Raw genomic sequence first — 18294 nt, forward strand, 5'->3', positions numbered from 1 at the left:
CGCTGTCGGCAGACAGGCTACTGGGCTAGATGGACCTTTGGTCTGACCCAGGACGGCCATTGTAAGCTCAGGGCTCAGGGTCGGGGGTCTCAGTGGACCCCCTTGATTTTCATGCACACCTGCTCCTGGGTGGCCAGGCTGGCAGCTCTCCTGCCCTAGACGGCCACTTTCCTGTGCCTAGTGCGGAGATCGTGGACGAGGTCCACGATGTCTGCACTAGCCCAGGAAGGTGCCCGCCTCTTGCGGTCCAGGGCAAGCTCCCGGGAGCCGCCAGCCTGGTCCCGGGAAGAGGGGGTGGGCTGGGGGGCATCGGGTGGGTGGCTCTGTGCCGTGCCAGGTGCAGGGTCTGCTAGCTGGGTGCTGGCAGGCTTGCACCTGGCACGGGCACCGTAGCCAGCCTGTGCCCCTTTAAGGGGTCCGGGGCCGGGAGGGGGGCATAGAGTTTCCCTGGTGTTGGCCAGAGTGGCCACCAGGGAAACCTGGGGAGGGCTAGCCTCCCACTAGTTTGAATTAAGGGGCTACACACCCCTTAATTCGAACTAGCTAGTTCGAACTAGGCTTAATCCTCGTAAAATGAGGTTTACCTAGTTCGAACTAAGCGCTCCGCTAGTTCGATTCAAATTCGAACTAGCGGAGCGCTAGTGTAGCGCCTATTAAAGTTAGTTCGAACTAACGTCCGTTAGTTCGAACTAACATTGTAGTGTAGACATACCCGTACTTGTTACTGAGATGTTCAATCTAATGTATAAAGAGGATATTAGCTTCATAGGGAGACTCCATGAGCCATTCAAAAAAAAAAGTCTTTCTATTTGGAGTTACCTTGCCTGCACTGTCAATGTCAGGATATTTTAGATTAAATGTGATGAAAGATGACAGATAGTTTTCATGTTTCAAAACTTGAAAGAACAGTAGGATTCCAACCATGTACCCAACTATTCACATCAATGGAAGGGGAAAATTGATGGGGCCCTCGGTGAAAGAGGGACAGTTCCAGTAGCAAGGGAGGAAACAAGCACTTGCCAAGGAACAGAGGGGAGGCTGATAGGAAGAGCTGAGTCCTGGGAGATAGGCTGAGGAAATTATGGGTTATATGGTGAGGAACCCAGTAACCTTGCATCGGAACATATTAAATGCCAGATATAGCACGATATGGGTGGTGATCTGGTAGTAGCCCTCCCTGTATTAATGCTTAATAAAAGTTGCAGCCTGCTACTTGACTCCATGCATATGTCTGTCCTCATTTTGCTGCTGTGTCCACATCAATTTGGCAGTTTATTTACAGTGACAAAGTGGATGTCTTCTTTGCATGCTGTTAGAGAATTCAGTGACTATTATTGGCTTAACGTAGACAATTCCAAATCATACATCGAATGAACACTGTTCATGCCCATTTTTATCTCTGTGCTTTTGATGAAGATGAAAATTCAGTACATCCATAGCCTGGGATTTTAAATTTGCTGGAAATGCCTCCTCTAGATGTGTCATTAGATAATAACAACAGAGTGCTACAGTCTGAGGAGTGTGTCAACAAGGATGAATTGTGATGCTTAAAAGACCTTCAATATTCACTGGCAAAAGGCTCATTAGGGGTGCAAGGGCCTTGATGAGGAAGAGCTTGCAGTTGCCACAATGAAGTATGAACAGATTTAGAGGAGAATTTAGAAGATAGTTAGCCATTTCAGTACCCTGCATTAGAGAACTATTGCTCTGGTAGTCACAGAAAACATGACATGAATGTAGTTGCATTTCCCTCTATGATGTTTTAATAACTACTTGGAGTAAATGACAGGGATTCTGCTTTCTTTGATGAAGTAATTCTTACATTAGTAATAACAGATAGGATAGCTAATTTATTATTTATTTATGAACCATAAAACAGTCGGGCTATGTCTACACTGGCAGGTTCTTGTGCAACAAGATCAGTTCTTGCGCAAGAATCCGCAGGGCATCCACACTGCCCGCCCGCTCTTGTGCAAGAAGATTTACAGTACGGCGTGGTATGAGAGGGCGCCATGCGCAACAGCCACACTGTTTTCTATCAGGTGTAAGCTGCGCATGCGCTCTTGAGCAAGAGGGCAATGTGGACCTGTGGCAAATGCGTACTTGCGGAAGTATTGGCCTCAAGTAAAAAACACAGGTGGCCTCTCTGACACTCCATATGGGCAATCACCACTCATTGGTTCCCCCTAGTTGCCCTCCCCCCCTTAAAGGCACAGGCAAGCAGCACAGCTGTGTGCCACATGCGGCCCGGGTAGCAGCCACGGTGAGCAATGGCAGCTGCCCAGCCTCAGCCAGGTCCCTCAGGCCCCACCCAGGAGCCACCCCAGAGCACTCAGCAGGCCCACAGGGCACCAAGCAATGGGCCCCATGCTGGAGCACCGCTGAGGTCAATGCCCTCCTGGGCCTCTGGGGACAGGAGGAGGCCCTCTGGGATCCCAAGTCCAGGAGGAGGAATGCAGAGATCTTCACCTGGATGGCCCAGGTGCTGGCTGCACAGAAATACCCAGCCCGGACCCTGGAACAGGTCTGGGCCAAGGTGAAGGACCTGAACCTCACATATGTGTGGGCCAGCGAGCGTGGGGGTGGCGGAGCCACTGCCTGTCCCCATTACCGCCACCTGCAAAACATCCTGGGGGACACAGGGGCCAATCCCCTGCTGGCCCAGGTGGACACAGTGGTGGCCACCCCAGTGGTCCAGCCCAGGGAAATGGAGGAGAGGAGGGCAACTGGTCCACAGATGAGGAGGAGGAGGAGGCGGCAGAGGACAGCAGCCAGACCCCACCACCCCGGCCCAGCAGCCAGGATGTGTCCCGGGCATCCTCAGAAGCTGGTGAGGGATCGTCTGGTGAGTGCAGTGGCTGCCACTCGCAAGTGTGCTGGAGGCGGGGGCGGGGCACATGGTGAGGGAGAAGGAGTGGCACATGGCACAGCCTGTGCAGCGGCATGAAGCACATGCAACCTTGTGCAGCTAGGGTTGTCAAGTGTCCAGTTTTGAACCAGACAGTCCAGTATTTGAGCTTTCTGTTCGGGAAACAAATTGAGAGAATATAAATGAGAAAATATAAATGTCCGGTATTTTCTAAATAAGATGTAATGTAGATTGTGATGTAATGTCAAGTGTGTCTGGTATTTTTGTTGAAACCATCTGGCAACCCTACGTGCAGCCAGACCAAGTGGAACACAGAAGCAGCAGCCAGCCCCAGAACATGCCTGGGACCCCAGGGATTGTGCACAGCTAGACCTGGGAGGGGGGTTCCGTCCAGGAGTAGCCCAGCCCCGAGGGTGCAGGCCTGACCCCACATAGCCCAAAGCATGCTGCACACAGCATGTATCCATGGCCACCTCTGGGACACTGTAGCTGCCCCAGGAAAGGCACAACAGCCCCCCCCCCCCAGCACATGCAGCCCCCCGGGGGCTCCCAGGGCACCTTGGGCCCCCCCTCCTGCTGCCACAGGGAAATTCCCCCATGCCAGCCACACCTGTCCCCAGGCATCATGGCATGTGAGGTGCTGGGAGGAGGGCACGCGGTGCCCGGAATACCATGGGGCAGGGCTCACTGACCATGTCGCTCTCCTCTGTTTCTCCTGCAGTGGGACACCCTGCCAACGAGGGACCTTCCAGCCCTATCCTGCCGGCGCCAAGGATCCAAGGCCTGTCGCAGCGCTTCCGAAACTGCTACCACCTGCTCCACTGCCACATCTGTGCGGTCGAGTGCATTGAGTGCTCTCTAAAAGCAAAGATCCATGCAGATAAGGAGTGGCGGGAGCAGGTGTGGGGACCGTACCTGGAGCGATGCGACTGTGTGTGCACTGTCCTGGGCACGATCGCAGAGTGAATGGGCCCTGTGCAGCAGCCCAGCACTGCCAGGCCCCCCTCTGCTGCCCCCAGCCCTCCCCCCGCTTCTCCACCTGCCTTGCCCAGGCCCCCCACCCTCGGCACCTCCTGGTGCAGCCTGCCCAAACCTGGCATGAGGGGCACCGGCGCCCCCGCACCCATGGGGGTGGGAGAAGCCTCACTTCCCACTCATGAGGCCCTCCCAGTTCAGACCCCCCCCTTCTCCCCACAGTTCACCCCCTTCCCTTTGTAAATAAAAGTGCCTTTTCATAACTCAGTTCATGCTATTTATTGGGAGGAGTGGCGAGATGGGGTGGTGATGGGAGTGGGAGGTAGAGGCATGGAGAGAGCCCTGCGCTTGAAGGCATAGGCACAGCCTTCTCTGCGGCCTGTCCAGAAACACCCGGAGGGTTTCCCGGACCCGCACCCCATCGCGGTTTGCCTGCCAGGTGGCAGCTGTCTGGGGCTGCTGGTAGGCCTGGCCCCCACCAGCCATGCACCCCAGAAGGAAGGCCTGCCCCTTCCTCTCAATAATGTTATGCAGCACACTGCATGCTGTGATGACCTCTGGGACATGCTGCACCCCCATGTTCAGGCAGGTCAGGAGGCACTCCACGGGGCTGTGGGCCCGGTCCAGGTAGATGTTGAAGGTGGCATGGCTGCAGTCCAGTCATCCCATGTATGGCCGCATCAGCCAGGCCATCAGGGGGTAGGCTGCATCCGCCATGATGCAGACTGGCATCCTGACGGCCCCGACGCTGCAGTCCCGCTGGGGGAAGTAGGTGCCTGCCTCCAGTCTGTGATACAGGCCTGAACGCCAGAAGATTCGGGTGTCGTGGGCCCAGCCGGACCACCGCACATATATGTCCTGGAACCAGCCCTGGTGGTCCACAAGCACCTGGAGCACCACCAAGCAATAGTCCTTCCGGTTAATGAACTGGGCCACTCGGTACTCTGGCACCCGGATGGGTATGTGGGTCCTGTCCATGACTCCCCCACAGTTCGGGAACACCAGGTTGGTGAAGCTGGCGATGGTGGCATCCGGGTCACGAGGGCGGATGACCCTCTGGAGCAGCACATCATTGATGGCACGGACAATCTGCAGAGGGGCACATGGGAGCACAGGGGATGCAAGGAATGAGATACAGTAGGTACATGGGCCCTTGGGATGTACTGGCCTTCTTCCCCCCTTTGATGGCTCCTCCCCTCATGCAGGCCAGGGTCCTCTACCTCTGGGGGTTTCCCCCACCAGCAGAGCTGTGTGCAGGAGGAACAGCGTGACCCCCCCAGGTGTGGGGCTTCCCCCTCCCCCTACAGCCTCCATCCCAGGGTCTGGCTCCTTGCTCCCCCGCCCCAGGGTGATCCCGTGGTCCCCTGGGGGCCTTACCTGCAGGACGGCCACACCGATGGTGGACCTGCCCACCCTGAATTGGTTCCCCATAGAGCGGTAGCTGTCCAGGGTGGCCAGTTTCCAGAGGGTGATCGCGACCCTCTTCTCCATGGGGATGGCGAGGCACAGGTCAGTATCCTGCCTCCGGAGCGCTGAGGGGAGCCACGCAAAGAGCTTGTGAAATGTCCCCCTGTGCATCCAGAAGTTCTGCACACAGTGCTGGTCACCCCATTGTCCCAGCAGTCCCCACTAGTGTCGTAGCTGCACAGGCGCCTGTTGGTGGTGGGGTGCGGGTGCCCGATCACAGCTGCAGCCGTGGTGAGGTCATGCGCGTGCTGCCCAGTCTCCAGCTCCTGCTGGAGCAGTGTGGCTTCCTGGTGGAGGAGCTCCAGAGCCTCTATGATGGCCATGAGGCAATGTTGCTGGCTGGGGTCCTCCTCCGGCTCCATGGCTGTGAAGGTGGCAGTGAGGATGTCCAGGGACACTTACCAGGAACAGAGGTGACTCTCACTCCCTCAAAAGGGGTTTCTGAGCATGCAGCCACAGGGAAACTGCCATCCATTGGTCCCTTCAAGCGCATTTCCTAGTGGGGGTCCGGTGAATGCCCACAGACGCTGCTGGTGACCTCTTGACATGGCCGAATTTGTTCCGGAGACACGATCTTGTGCAAGGGCTTCCTGCCAGTGTGGGTGCTTTCTTGCACAAGAGCTCAATGTTCTTGCACGACGCTTCTGGCCAGTGTGGACGTTTTCTTGCACAAGAGAACATGTGCAAGTATTCTTGCACAAGATGTTCTTGCGCAAGAACCCACCAATGTAGACATAGCCTTGATGTTCTCAATCTGTCAGTCATTTAGGTAGGCATCTCCTGGATAATATCTGCTGGCTATTGCAGACTGTTAGATGCTATTATAGTTCTATTGAAATCACGGATACACTAATGTAAGTTATGCTTTTACTTCATATTACAAGAAAATTGAATTGGTATTTAGCTTAGGTCTTTAATGGCAACTTGTATACATCCAAGACACTTTCCTTCTTGTTTTTTAACTTTACACTAGGGGTCAGTCCCTGCAGTGGTACAAGATACACCATAACGAATGATAGGAGGTACAGTTTAGGCACCTGAATAAAATAACTGGATGAAGCATGCAACTTCAGATGCCTGGGCATTCTGTGTTGGTGTAAAAGGAGACATCATTTGTTGTGGACTGTAGACTCACAAATGTAAAGGAAGATAGCCCCCCAGACACAAAGAAAGATGTAAGCTGATCTCACTGGTAATCAGAGAAGCCATAAAGTAAACCTTGCCAGAATGTTGCAGGGTGGGGGTTATCAAGAATCAGTTCAATCTGAAAACCCCAGTTAGCACATGCACAGCCATACCAAAGGGCATCTCTCACAGACCATGCCCACATGCATCTGGAAGGTTTGCCATCTGTACAGGTAAGTAGATAGCCAACTCCATTGAGGCGCAGCTGGAATGTGATGGATAACTAAGCATCCACCAACCCAGCCAATTTCCTGGGCTGACAGAAAAACAGAAGGATAGTGGCATAAACAATCTAGAGAGCAATGGACAACAACCTCTAGTCACACTAGATGTCATTAACAGGATGGACAAACAAGTCATAATATAACCAAGTCATGCTATCAAATGTTCGGGTATGTCTACACTACCCTCCTAGTTCGAACTAGGAGGGTAATGTATGCATACCGCACTTGCTAATGAAGCCCGGGATTTGAATTTCCCGGGCTTCATTAGCATAAGCGGGGAGCCGCCATTTTTAAATCCCCACTGCTTCGAACCCCGTGCAGCGCGGCTACACGGGGCTCGAACTAGGTAGTTCGGACTAGGGTGCCTATTCCGAACTACCGGTACACCTCGTTTCACGAGGCGTAACGGTAGTTCGGAATAGGAACCTAGTCCGAACTACCTAGTTTGAGCCCCGTGTAGCCGCGCTGCACGGGGTTCGAAGCAGCGGGAATTTAAAAATGGCGGCTCCCCGCTTATGCTAATGAAGCCCGGGAAATTCAAATCCCGGGCTTCATTAGCAAGTGCGATATGCATACATTACCCCGCTAGTTCGAACTAGCGGGGTTGTGTAGACATACCCTAACAGATTTTCTTTCTCTTGCCTATTTCTGTGGCTTCTAGCCATGTAGTTTGAGCACAGCTGAGACACAGTTTACGTAGTTTATATTTGCTTTGCTGGAGGTTTTCGCTTCTCTCTGCTACTTACATATTGCATTTTAACTTGTATCACATTTGTATACTATATATTTGAGAGAGTTTGTCGATCTGTGAGTATGAGTATGTGTGTGTGCGTATCTATTTGTTCAGGAACTAAGAGCTAAGACCACCAAATTTGGTATGCAGCTTCCTCTTATCATAACTTTAAAGCAAGGGAATGGTTTAGTTCTGCCAGGAAAATGTGATGCGCTGAGAATGGGATTGCTTCTTATAAAACAAGTAGGGAGGGCTCCGCTATATGACCACGTGGAGGCAGCAGGAGATATGGGATGGAAAGCAGGGACAGTTAAACTGTATAATGACCACAAGGGGGCAGCGAGAGGCCAGAGATGGGGATTGGAACAGTTAAAACCCTATTGGGGCAGCAAGGGGCAGGAGTGGAGAAAGGAACAGCTATTTACTATATATTTGAGAGAGTTTGTCGTGTTTGTGTGTGTCGGTCCCCCAGCAGGTAGCCCATGTCCCCTCCTCTGGCTGTACCCCGCTGGAGCTGCAGTGGCAATGGAGAGGAGCTTCTCACCTGGCCCCAAGCTGCTGCAGGGAGACAGGGCTGGGGTAGTCCTCTCACCCCAGGACAGCCTGCATATTGGATCCCTTTTTCCCATCCCAGAGCAATGATTGAAATGAAAAAAACAGAACAAAAATAAATTAAGTTAAGTATCAGAGGAGTAGCTGTGTTAGTCTAAATCTGCAAAAGCGGCGAGGAGTCCTGTGGCACCTTATAGACTAACCGAAGCGTTGATGCATCTGACGAAGTGGGTCTTTACCCACGAAATTTTATGCTCCAATACTTCAGCTAGTCTATAAGGTGCCACAGGACTCCTCGCCACTAATTAAGTTAAGGATCTGAGCAATGTTAGGTAAACTTTCTAGTATACATTTAGACATAGTCTGGATTTTATTATCCTAATAACAGTCTTAACCATTGGATGTAGCTACCACAGAAACGGGCAAGATTGAAGAACATGCATCTAAGCATTGAATTTGGCCTAAAGTTTCAACACAACAGTAACAAGCAATGTAGTTGACACAATCATAACAAAAATGGTTAGGGATCACACTGCCCCCTGCCTGAAAGCCTGTGGTTCCCATTGACTGCAGTGATTTAAAAGACAGGTTTATGTCTGAGAAATTAAAATGTGTGTCATTTGTAATAACAGCAATAAAAACTATTATTTTAAAATGTGTTACATTAATTCAATAGTTATTGTTTTTTCATTTCTTATCCTAATTTTCTATTTGGTTGTGTCTAATTTAATAATTGTATATAAATAACAAATTATGACAAACTGCTCTCAAACATAAAAATTTTCTAAACCTATAGAAAATATATCTAGAGGGTATCTAGATGGCAGCGCTATTTCAGAATACTTCTGTTATTCCGAAATAGCTATCTCGCATCTTGACAGTGCACCTGTTATTTCAAAATATCTTTTGAAATAACGGGCACACTATTCCGATGTCCCTGTAAACCTCGCTTCGTGAGGATTAAGGGATGTTTCAAAACTGCAGTTTATTTCGAAATTTGGGGCTGTGTAGATGGCACCAAATTATAAAATAAGATATTTTGAAATTAACTCAAAATAAGCTATGCAATTTGCGTGGCTCAAATTGCATAGCTTATTTCAAGCTAAGGATGCAGTGTAGACACACCCAGAGGCTCTGTCTGCACAGCAGTGTTATTCCAGAATAACTAACGTTATTCTGAAAAAACATGGTCTACGTCAACACACCAAGCAGTTTTTGTGACAATGTCAAAATGATTTCAAGATAGCGGACTTCTTACTCTGACTTCTGTAACCCTCATTTTAGAAAGAGTAAGGGAAATCAGAGGAAGACTGCTCTAACTTGGACTGCCTGCGCCAAAAGCCAAAATAAGCTATTTCAACTTAAGCTATGCAATTGATGTACCGCAAGTTGTGTAGCTTATTTCAGCATTAGGTCTTTCAGAGGAACCCTTCTTCCTCGTGGAATGAGGAAGACAGGGGTTCTGAAAGAGCTTGTTTGCTCTTCCGCAAAAAAAAAAGTGAAAGAGCAGACGCGTTCCCTGGATATGGCGAAGTTTTTCCCGGGATATCTCTGATATCCCCGTAGTGTACACATAGCCTTCATTTTTCATGTCAATGCTCTTCATAACATGGCTAACTTTAAATAGATGAATAGTCCCACTGAAATCAGTTAACCTAAGCTAAAATGAATAGGACAACACTGAGTTTTAAAACTGCTTACCTATTTTGTTGGTTTAGGGTCTAAATCAGCCACAGCCGGACACTTTCAGATTTGTTTCAGAGCTGCAACTTCTTACTTTTTTTTCCCCAATATTTTATTTGCTACTATTTCCTTTTCTACATTCCTTTTGAAAACAGGTTTTAAAAAAGTCGATCCATTGCTCTTTTAGAAGTGAGTGGGGAAGATTTAAATTATATTTTAAAAACTGAAGGAAAATGATAGAATGAGAACTCTGTGCAGGATATTAACAGAAATCTAGTATGAGCATAAATCTTGTTAGCTGTTCTTGCTCAGACCAGCAAACAGTATTTAACCATAGTAGCAGAACTTGAAAGTGAAAAACAATATCCAATTAATGGAGATAACTCTACTGTAGAACAGAAATATGAGAAGTACAAATAACAGAAAATGAAACTGCAGGGATGGCTGGAGGTTTATGAAAGTAAAATGAGGAAAACTCACATCAAAACTTAATATTTGGAAAAAACCAAAACATACTCTCAAATGAAAAATCTGCTTACTACTGGGAAAAAATGAAGGGGGAAAATAATCTATCATGGTGCTGGTTAGATAGATGATTGTTTGCATCAACAAAATAAAAGAAAAGTCTAATTAAATCTACTGCTGTTGAGGTGAATAGGAAAATGGCTCTACTTTTGTTTAAAATTGAGGAAATCACAAAAAAATAGTGATCCTTATAATTGACATGAACATTTTTTTAAAAAATAATGAAAAATGGATTTATATATAAAAAGATCATTTTGGTATTTCAATCTGCTCATTTAAAACTCACGGGGAAAAACAGATATTTCTGTAACAAATTAATCAAGTTGTTCATATTTCAGGTAATCTTCAATTATAATCCTAGTTTTTATATACCTAATTTTGCCAAATCTAAAATATTCTGTCTGAAATTTCACTTGTGTAGCATCCTTTTCTAAAATGAAGATCTACAAATGACACTGGCATATGAGAGTTATGTATGACCAATGGATGAATGTAGTAATTCACAGCAAAAGTAGATGCCCATCTTACTCTCTAATTGGATTCACTTAAATCTGTGTTAAAAATCTTGTGTTAGGAAGCTAATAAGACATAGAAAACAAAAACAATTAACATGTATTGCCTCAGAACAGAATCTAAACAGAAAGGGTCTAACTCCTCCTACAAACTTACCCATCAGACAGTGAAATTTCCATGGTGGACATAATGGTGTCACATAATAAACTTCATAAATCTATGTTAAATGCTCTCTGCTCAGTCCAGTATGATGAACAGGGAGGGAAAGGGGAAGAAAGGTAACTTTTGATTCCACACCTGGGATCAGCCAGTTGCTAAGGTTCCCCAAACCCTTTCTTAACAAAAGAGGAATCCCATCCTGTAACCAACTTACAGACATTTAGACTTTGGAGTATTTGGGTTACACTGGCCCTTACCATCTCCCCCAAAACAAAACAAAACAAAACAAAACAAAGCAAAACAAAACATTTATTCAGGCTTTGCACAGGAATCAGGTTTTGGAAAAATGACCCAACTCCAGATGAGCATGCAACATAAATAAGTAAAAACAAGTTTATTTATATGTACTAAAAATATCTATGTAAATGAATCCCTCTCCCCATCCCACTTGAATGTGCTAACTTCTGGAGCTCTAGACTGAGGCTATTACAAGCTCTAGCCAGAAGACTATAATTATGCATGTTGCCAAACCCTTTTGACACCATTTTCCAGCATTCTTAGAATAAGGAGTCAGAAATGGAAGGAACTGTGCAGCTGGAGCCTATCATGTTAGTTTAGAATTAAAACTTTCATTCAGTGTCTTCATTAGCCATTAAAAGCGGAGAGGGGCAATAATGGAATAAACTACATGACATAAGATTCCTTTTAATATTTCATGCAGTATTCTCAAGGTCAATTCAAACCATGATTCCACTATGGGAGGACAATGAAATATACATTGTGTTATAATATATTTTATTACACCATTATATTCAAATCTGGTATAATGTTAGATTGTTTCAAAGGTGACATATAATCATAAACCATTTAGAGTCTTTTATAAAACAAGTTCATATCTCTTTGAAAGATTCCTGTTTTGTGATGTATCAACCTGAATATGTATATGTCCACATATCTTTTCTAAAATCAAGCTCAGAGTGTATGGCAGACATCTTAAATCTAAAATGTAAACTAGGCCAATTCACATTCTTCTGAAATGTCAATTATAAATGGATCCTTCCTTTTATGGAAGACTCCCATTGGATAGCAGTTAATTAATGTTAATCCCGCACATTGGTTCTAAAATAGTTATAATCACCTTTGAAACAAAATAACTAAATCATCCCAGCCAGGGCTTTGTAAATCTGGGACTTGAAAACCTCTAGGGATGGAGCAGCATTGTTCCTCACCAAACTTCCAAACCAAAACTGAAACTAAACACTATCTCTGTAAAGACAGGCTGTTGCCTGGGGTCTGCACAGTCTTGTCTTGTCATTGGTCAAAATATCTTATTTTGTCTTTTGGAGCTGTCTACACAGCAGGGAGCCCAAGTTAGAGCACTCTTCCTATGTCTTCCTTTACTCCTCATAAAATGAGAGGTACAGGGGAGTAAGAAGACCTCCATCTTGACATCATTTGGATATGTCAAAATAACTGCTTTTTGCGTATCACAAAAGTAGATCACCTGAGTGGTGAGACAGATAAGATTACTTAAGGGAACTGTCTGTGACTCCATGTTGAGCTTGTTCTAGCTGCTGAGGAGTTTATACTTGACAATTTGTTGGTGAAATCTAAATATAGAACTCGGCCAATTTGTGATTCTGGGCCCCTGTTCTTAACAGCCTGCCCCGAGGCTGGTACTCGCACTCTTGAGTTAATGCGGGCAGAATGACAAGCCCTATTGAAGCTTTCACTTTAATGTATCACCTTAAAAGAAAGTAATATATAGTGTACATGATTCCATTGTGTCTCAGAGATATTGATTGAAAATATATATAATACAATCTTTCAGAAGAGGACACATACCATTTCCATAAATAATAATGAGAATAGTCTCTCTAACTTCCCATTATGGATGCTCAAAATATTTCCCACAGTGTGTGTGTATGTGTACACACTGTTCTTTTAAAATACTGATTTATTTTCCTTTTGTCCACTGAGCAAAGCTCTGAGATAGATATTATTTTTGCAGTTTGGATTTGCAATTTTTTTTTTAATTGCCACCTTTTTTTGTGCTGATATACACCAATACCAGCAACTCAGAAGTCAAAGTGAAACACAAGTACTGTCTTTTCAATTTCTTTTTTCATGTCATTTAAATATCCATCAAGCAATGATTCATAAGGATTAAAATACCAAAGTGACAGCTTAATTCCTTAGAGTGAGTATAACTCAAATGATATAATAAAAGTGTTGACATCAAAGTGAATTCCAAACAAACCTCAAGTGAAAATCAAATAATTTAAAATTGAAAGACATCTTAAAACCATGAAAGCTCAAGATAAAAGCACTACAAATGCAAAAACTTATGCATGTTTACAGTAAAGTTCTAAGAATCACAATGTTCCAGGGATAATATTGCAGAAATGCGTCCTCTCGTCAGGGATGCATATCAGAAGTGAGCAAGTGCATACATATTTATAGCGACCAATCTTTCTGCACATATCCCAACCCAATTCATCTCTGGAGTAAGTAAACTTTTAGTTAGATTGCAATATTTCTTGAGCCCCACCCCCTTTGTTATTCAATAGTTTGTTTATTCAAATAAGTTTTCTTTAATCTTATACATAAAAATTTCACAAGTCAGGAAGGATGATGTGGAAATTCTTCTCCCCTTTAAGCCCTTCCTATGGGTTTTCCATGATAAGGAAGTGGGATAAGCACTTGAAAGGTGCTGATCACCAGCAATTTCCATTCTGCTCAAGGGGAGATGTAGACGATTAGCAGCTCTTGGGATTTGAGATCTTAATAGCAAATACCAATACCAAGTGTTGTGGAAGAAGACCAATATTATTAGTATAACAAATCCTGAGATAGTATTACATATAACTCTGTTACACTTTGTCATGATCTGGGGTTTCAAAGGGGCAGCGCAGTAAGATCCTGGGATCAGCTGGAGTCCCCAGCTGACCGCGGGCTCTAGGCAGCAATGCCCCTTTGAAAAACTGCCACATTTGAAAGGGGCAGCACCTAGGGTCAGCTGTGAGGAACTGCCACTTTGAAGCACTGGCCTGGCTTTTCCAAGGGGCAGCGCTGCACAGAGCCAGGGTCAGCTGAGGACTCCAGCTGATCCCGGGCTCCCTCAGTGCTGCCCCTTGGAAACGCCACGCAGCGTTTCAAAGGGGCAGCCCAAAACAGAACTCAGGATAAGCTGGAGACTCCAGTTGATCCCAGGCTCCCACAGTGCTGCTGCTGCCCCTTTGACACTATAGGGTGGTCTTTCAAAGGGGCAGCGCTGCACCGATTCGGGGTTAACTATGGACTCCCGGGCTTCTGCAGCGCTGCCCCTTTGAAATGCTGCCTCAGCATTTCAAAAGAGCAGCCACGTGATTAATCACGATTAATTTTTTTAATCATGATTATGTTTTTTTAATCACTTGAGAGCCTTAATATTTATATTTCTCCACCCAGGAGGTCTGATTGACTCAACCCTCAAATGGTGAATGTAGGAATTGCAACACTCCTTTGCTTACAATGGAACTTACTTATACAGCTTGACCAAGTAGCTATTGAGCATGTCTAGTAATTGCCCCCACCTTACCCTGGGTGTTTCTGGGCTCTGCTAACTGAACTGCTCCATTCTGACAAATTAATGGGCTAAAGTATCACCCCTGCTCTACAAGACTGCAACTTACAAACATCACATAAAAGTCACACCTTCAGTATTTGTGTGTAACTGCAGTCTACCGGCTATACCTTGACTCTCACCAGCCTTGGACATATCGCCAGGAGACCATGTATTTCCTGAAATTAGCCCTCTTCTGGAAAGTACAAATTATTCAGTAACTTATTCCTTGAAGGGAATAATATGCCAGTTTATTGCCTTAAATCAGGGCAGGGAAACTTTTTTGAGTCAGGGGCCTCTGACTCACAGAAAAATTAGTTGGGAGCCTCACACAAGTGAGAAGCAAAAAGAAAAAAAAAATGTTTTCAAAAAAACCCTCACTGATGTGGCCCCCAATTGAGACTGGGAGACACTCTCCTCATACACCAGAGCTTAAAGGGACCCAGGTTACTAGATTTGTGTGTTCTAGCCCCGGGGTGGGTGACAGGAGGACTGGATAATCAACATGGACTCCCTTAAGCCTCAGGGGCTGGATCTAGACAAGCCAGTAGCCACATCCGTGTCTTAAATAGTTACCAGATATTTCAATTTAAACACATTGAGTCAGATAAAAGAGTAAAACAAGTTTATTAACTACAAAGAGGGAAATTTCAAGTGAACATAAGTAATAAGTCATAAGAGTCAGAAATCATAAATCAAAAATTAAAGATTAAAAATGTACTAGTATAGACTTAAGAAATTATCTTAACTGCAAAACAAACTGTCCCCACATGCTCCATCAAACTACTGACCAAACTTTCATGTCAATCTCTGCAGAAGAGTTCAATGGCTGTTTTCTTTTATCTTCTCAGCACAGAAAATGAGGTGGGCAAGGAAGGGGTGAGGTTGTTCCTGGGGGAGTTTGCTTTTTTTTATCTATTTGAACTTTCTTTGGTTTCCCTTCCTGCTTGAAGACCCTGTTTACTGTTAAATACAAATTAAGGCAAGTATGTATTGCTCTGCTTAGGACAGACCTGTTTGCCAGCACCTGTATGGATAGAGCTGTGGGGTTTGGAACACCTATTAATAGATTCATGCACAGGACTGGTAACATGACATCCAATGTTGCCATACATATTTAATCAGGACAGTACTGATCAGCAAATTATGAGTTTTCATATGATACTTCACAAGTCATAACTTTTATAAAAGCAATGAGGAGTCCTGTGGCACCTTATAGACTAACAGATTTATTGGAGCATAAGCTTTTGTGGGCAAAGACCCACTTCGTCAGATGTATATAGTGGAAATTCCAGGAACAGATATAAATATACAGGCATAAGAAAAGAATACCAATCAAGAGTAAGGCTGAGATAACAAGGTCAATTCAGTCAGGGAGGATGAGGCCCACTTCTAGCAGCTGATATGGAGGTGTGAACACCATCTGCAAATTTGACACCATCATTTTAGGATTAAACAAGGACTGTGAATGGTTAGCCAAATACAAAAGCAGTTTCTCCTCTCTTGGGGTATGTCTAGACTGCACCCCTCTGCCTGCAGAGGGATGCAGATAAGGCTGGGAGAAATTGCTAATGAAGCAGGGATTTAAATATCCTGTGCTTCATTAGCATAAAAATGGCCACCGCTTTTTTCTGGCACGGAGCTTTGTTGGAGAAAAATAGCAGTCTAGAGTCTGATCTATCCCTAAAGAAAGCCTTTTCCGATAGATCCCTTATGCCTCGTAAAACGAGGTTTACAGGATCTATTGGAAAAGGCTTTCTTTAGCGATAGATCAGCCTCTAGACTGCCGCTTTTCTCCAACAAAGCTCCGTGCCAGAAAAAAGTAGTGGTCATTTTTATGCTAATGAAGCATGGGATATTTAAATGCCCACTTCATTAGCAATGTCACCCAGCCTAATCTGCATCCCTCTGCCGGCAGAGGGGTGCAGTCTAGACATACCCTTGGTGTTCACACCTCCACATCAGCTGCTAGAAGTGGGCCTCATCCTCCCTGATTGAATTGACCTCATTATCTCCAGCCTTACTCTTGATTGGTACTCTTTTCTTATGCCTGTACATTTATACCTGACCCTGGAATTTCCACTACATGCATCTGACCAAGTGGGTCTTTGCCCACGAAAGCTTCTGCTCTGTTAGTCTATAAAGTGCCACAGGACTCCTCATCGCTTTTGCAGATCCACACTATCACGACTACCCCTCTGATACTTAACTTTTACAAAGGTTGTTACAGTAGCATGTAGGGTGCGAATACAGGGGCATATGCTCCATCAGATCTGTCTTACTCTGTCCTGCACTCTTCATGTGCAGAGGTAAAGGGCATTCCATACAAGAATCCATGCCTTTCCTCCTTCCTTCTTCTCCTTTCTTTGGACAAAGATAAATCAAATGCTGCATTATAAATCAGGTGGATTATAAGAGATTTGTGGATTACAATAAATGTGGATTTATTGTAGATTACAATAAACATGTGGATTACATAAAACATGTGGATTACATAAAACATGTGGATTATAATAAACTTGTGAAGTTTAGCTTATTTAAGCTTTATATTGCAGAGCCTGCAGTGCATAAAACTGCTAGGATTTTTAGTGGTGACACAATTACATTCTTAAATTAATATTTACATCCCTATCCTGCTCCCAAGCTCCTGGCCAGTTCCCCATCCCCAACCCGCTCCTGCATCTTACCTCCTTGCCAGAAAATGCACCTCCATCCCCTACTGCAACCATTTTGTCATCATAAGTGGTTGGATGGTGGTCTGCGGAAAAGTCTGCATTGAGTGGAGTAGTCCACAGACCAAAAAGCTTGAGAACCGCCATTCTAAAGGATTAGCACAGTGTGCTCTTTTGGGTGAGATCTGAGGTATATATTGACCTCGGAATGTGACTAGTCCTTTAGGATCAGGAGAACCTTTCTGCAGGGGCGGATATAGGGCAGGGCGAACGGGGCGGCTGCACCGGGCCCCGCGCTTAAAAAAGCCCCGCGCATGCGCCGTGGTGCCACCACGCATGCGCATGGCGTCATGGTGCATGCGCCATGGCAAAGGGGGGGCCCTGCAGAGTTACGCTGCCCGGGCCCCCGCAAAACAGTCATCTGCCCTGCCTTTCTGGCTTTCATAACCTTTCATGTATGAAAGGAGGGGTACTGGTTATGGCACTGGAGAACCTGCAGTCTCTAAAGAGATTGCTTGTATGTCTTCTTGCTGGCCAGTGTGGCCAAGAGAAGTGCTCTTTGTGACTGGTTTGGTGTGCCTTATAGTGGAGGACCCCCAGTCTTGAGCTGTAAGTAGTCCTGTTTATAACAATTTGCCCTGATTTGAACTTCTCAGTAGTACCCCAGAAACCTGTTATATTACAGAGGGTACAACAGCTGTTATCACCACTAAGCAGGCGGAATCAGCAGCAAATGACAGAGAGGAATGGAAAAGATTAATTTCTGCCCTGAGCACCAACATTGGCTTAGGAATGATATACTATAAAACATATGCCATCCTTGTACATGAAGTGAGGCACAAAATATTTAAAGTATTGGTAGTTTAATATATTCATTTATTTAGCTTTATTAAAAAATCATAACCCTCAGTCTCTGAGCACATGTACAAAATATTAATAGATGATTCATGATTGTAATGAAGTAATATGCTACACAGCTCAGAGCCATAGAAAGCTACTTTGTTAGAGGGGAAATACTGCAAGTTGGAAGCCCCAGGATTCTCCAGAGGTTGTGTTTTGTATTGTTTTATTTTGTTTTTGTTTCCTCTGATCTAACTGCTAACAGTAAATCTGTGGAAAATACCTTTTTTGCA

At 45.4% G+C, this 18294-nt stretch overlaps 1 protein-coding gene across 1 annotated transcript in view; it reads left to right on the top strand.

Moving 5' to 3' along the window:
• The first annotated feature begins 6639 nt into the window (after window positions 1-6639).
• Window positions 6640-18294, top strand: part of LOC149524645 (isoaspartyl peptidase/L-asparaginase-like) — a 73003-nt gene continuing 61348 nt past the window's right edge. Inside the window, exons 1-2 of the mRNA XM_089776924.1 lie at window positions 6640-6669; window positions 10001-10098. Of these exons, the coding sequence (XP_089633050.1) occupies window positions 6640-6669; window positions 10001-10098 (128 nt within the window). The remainder of the gene's footprint in view (window positions 6670-10000; window positions 10099-18294) is intronic.

The sequence above is a fragment of the Pelodiscus sinensis genome, chromosome 3 (assembly GCF_052426305.1).
Source record: "Pelodiscus sinensis isolate ZL-2025 chromosome 3, ASM5242630v1, whole genome shotgun sequence".
NCBI classification, from domain to species: Eukaryota; Metazoa; Chordata; order Testudines; family Trionychidae; genus Pelodiscus; species Pelodiscus sinensis.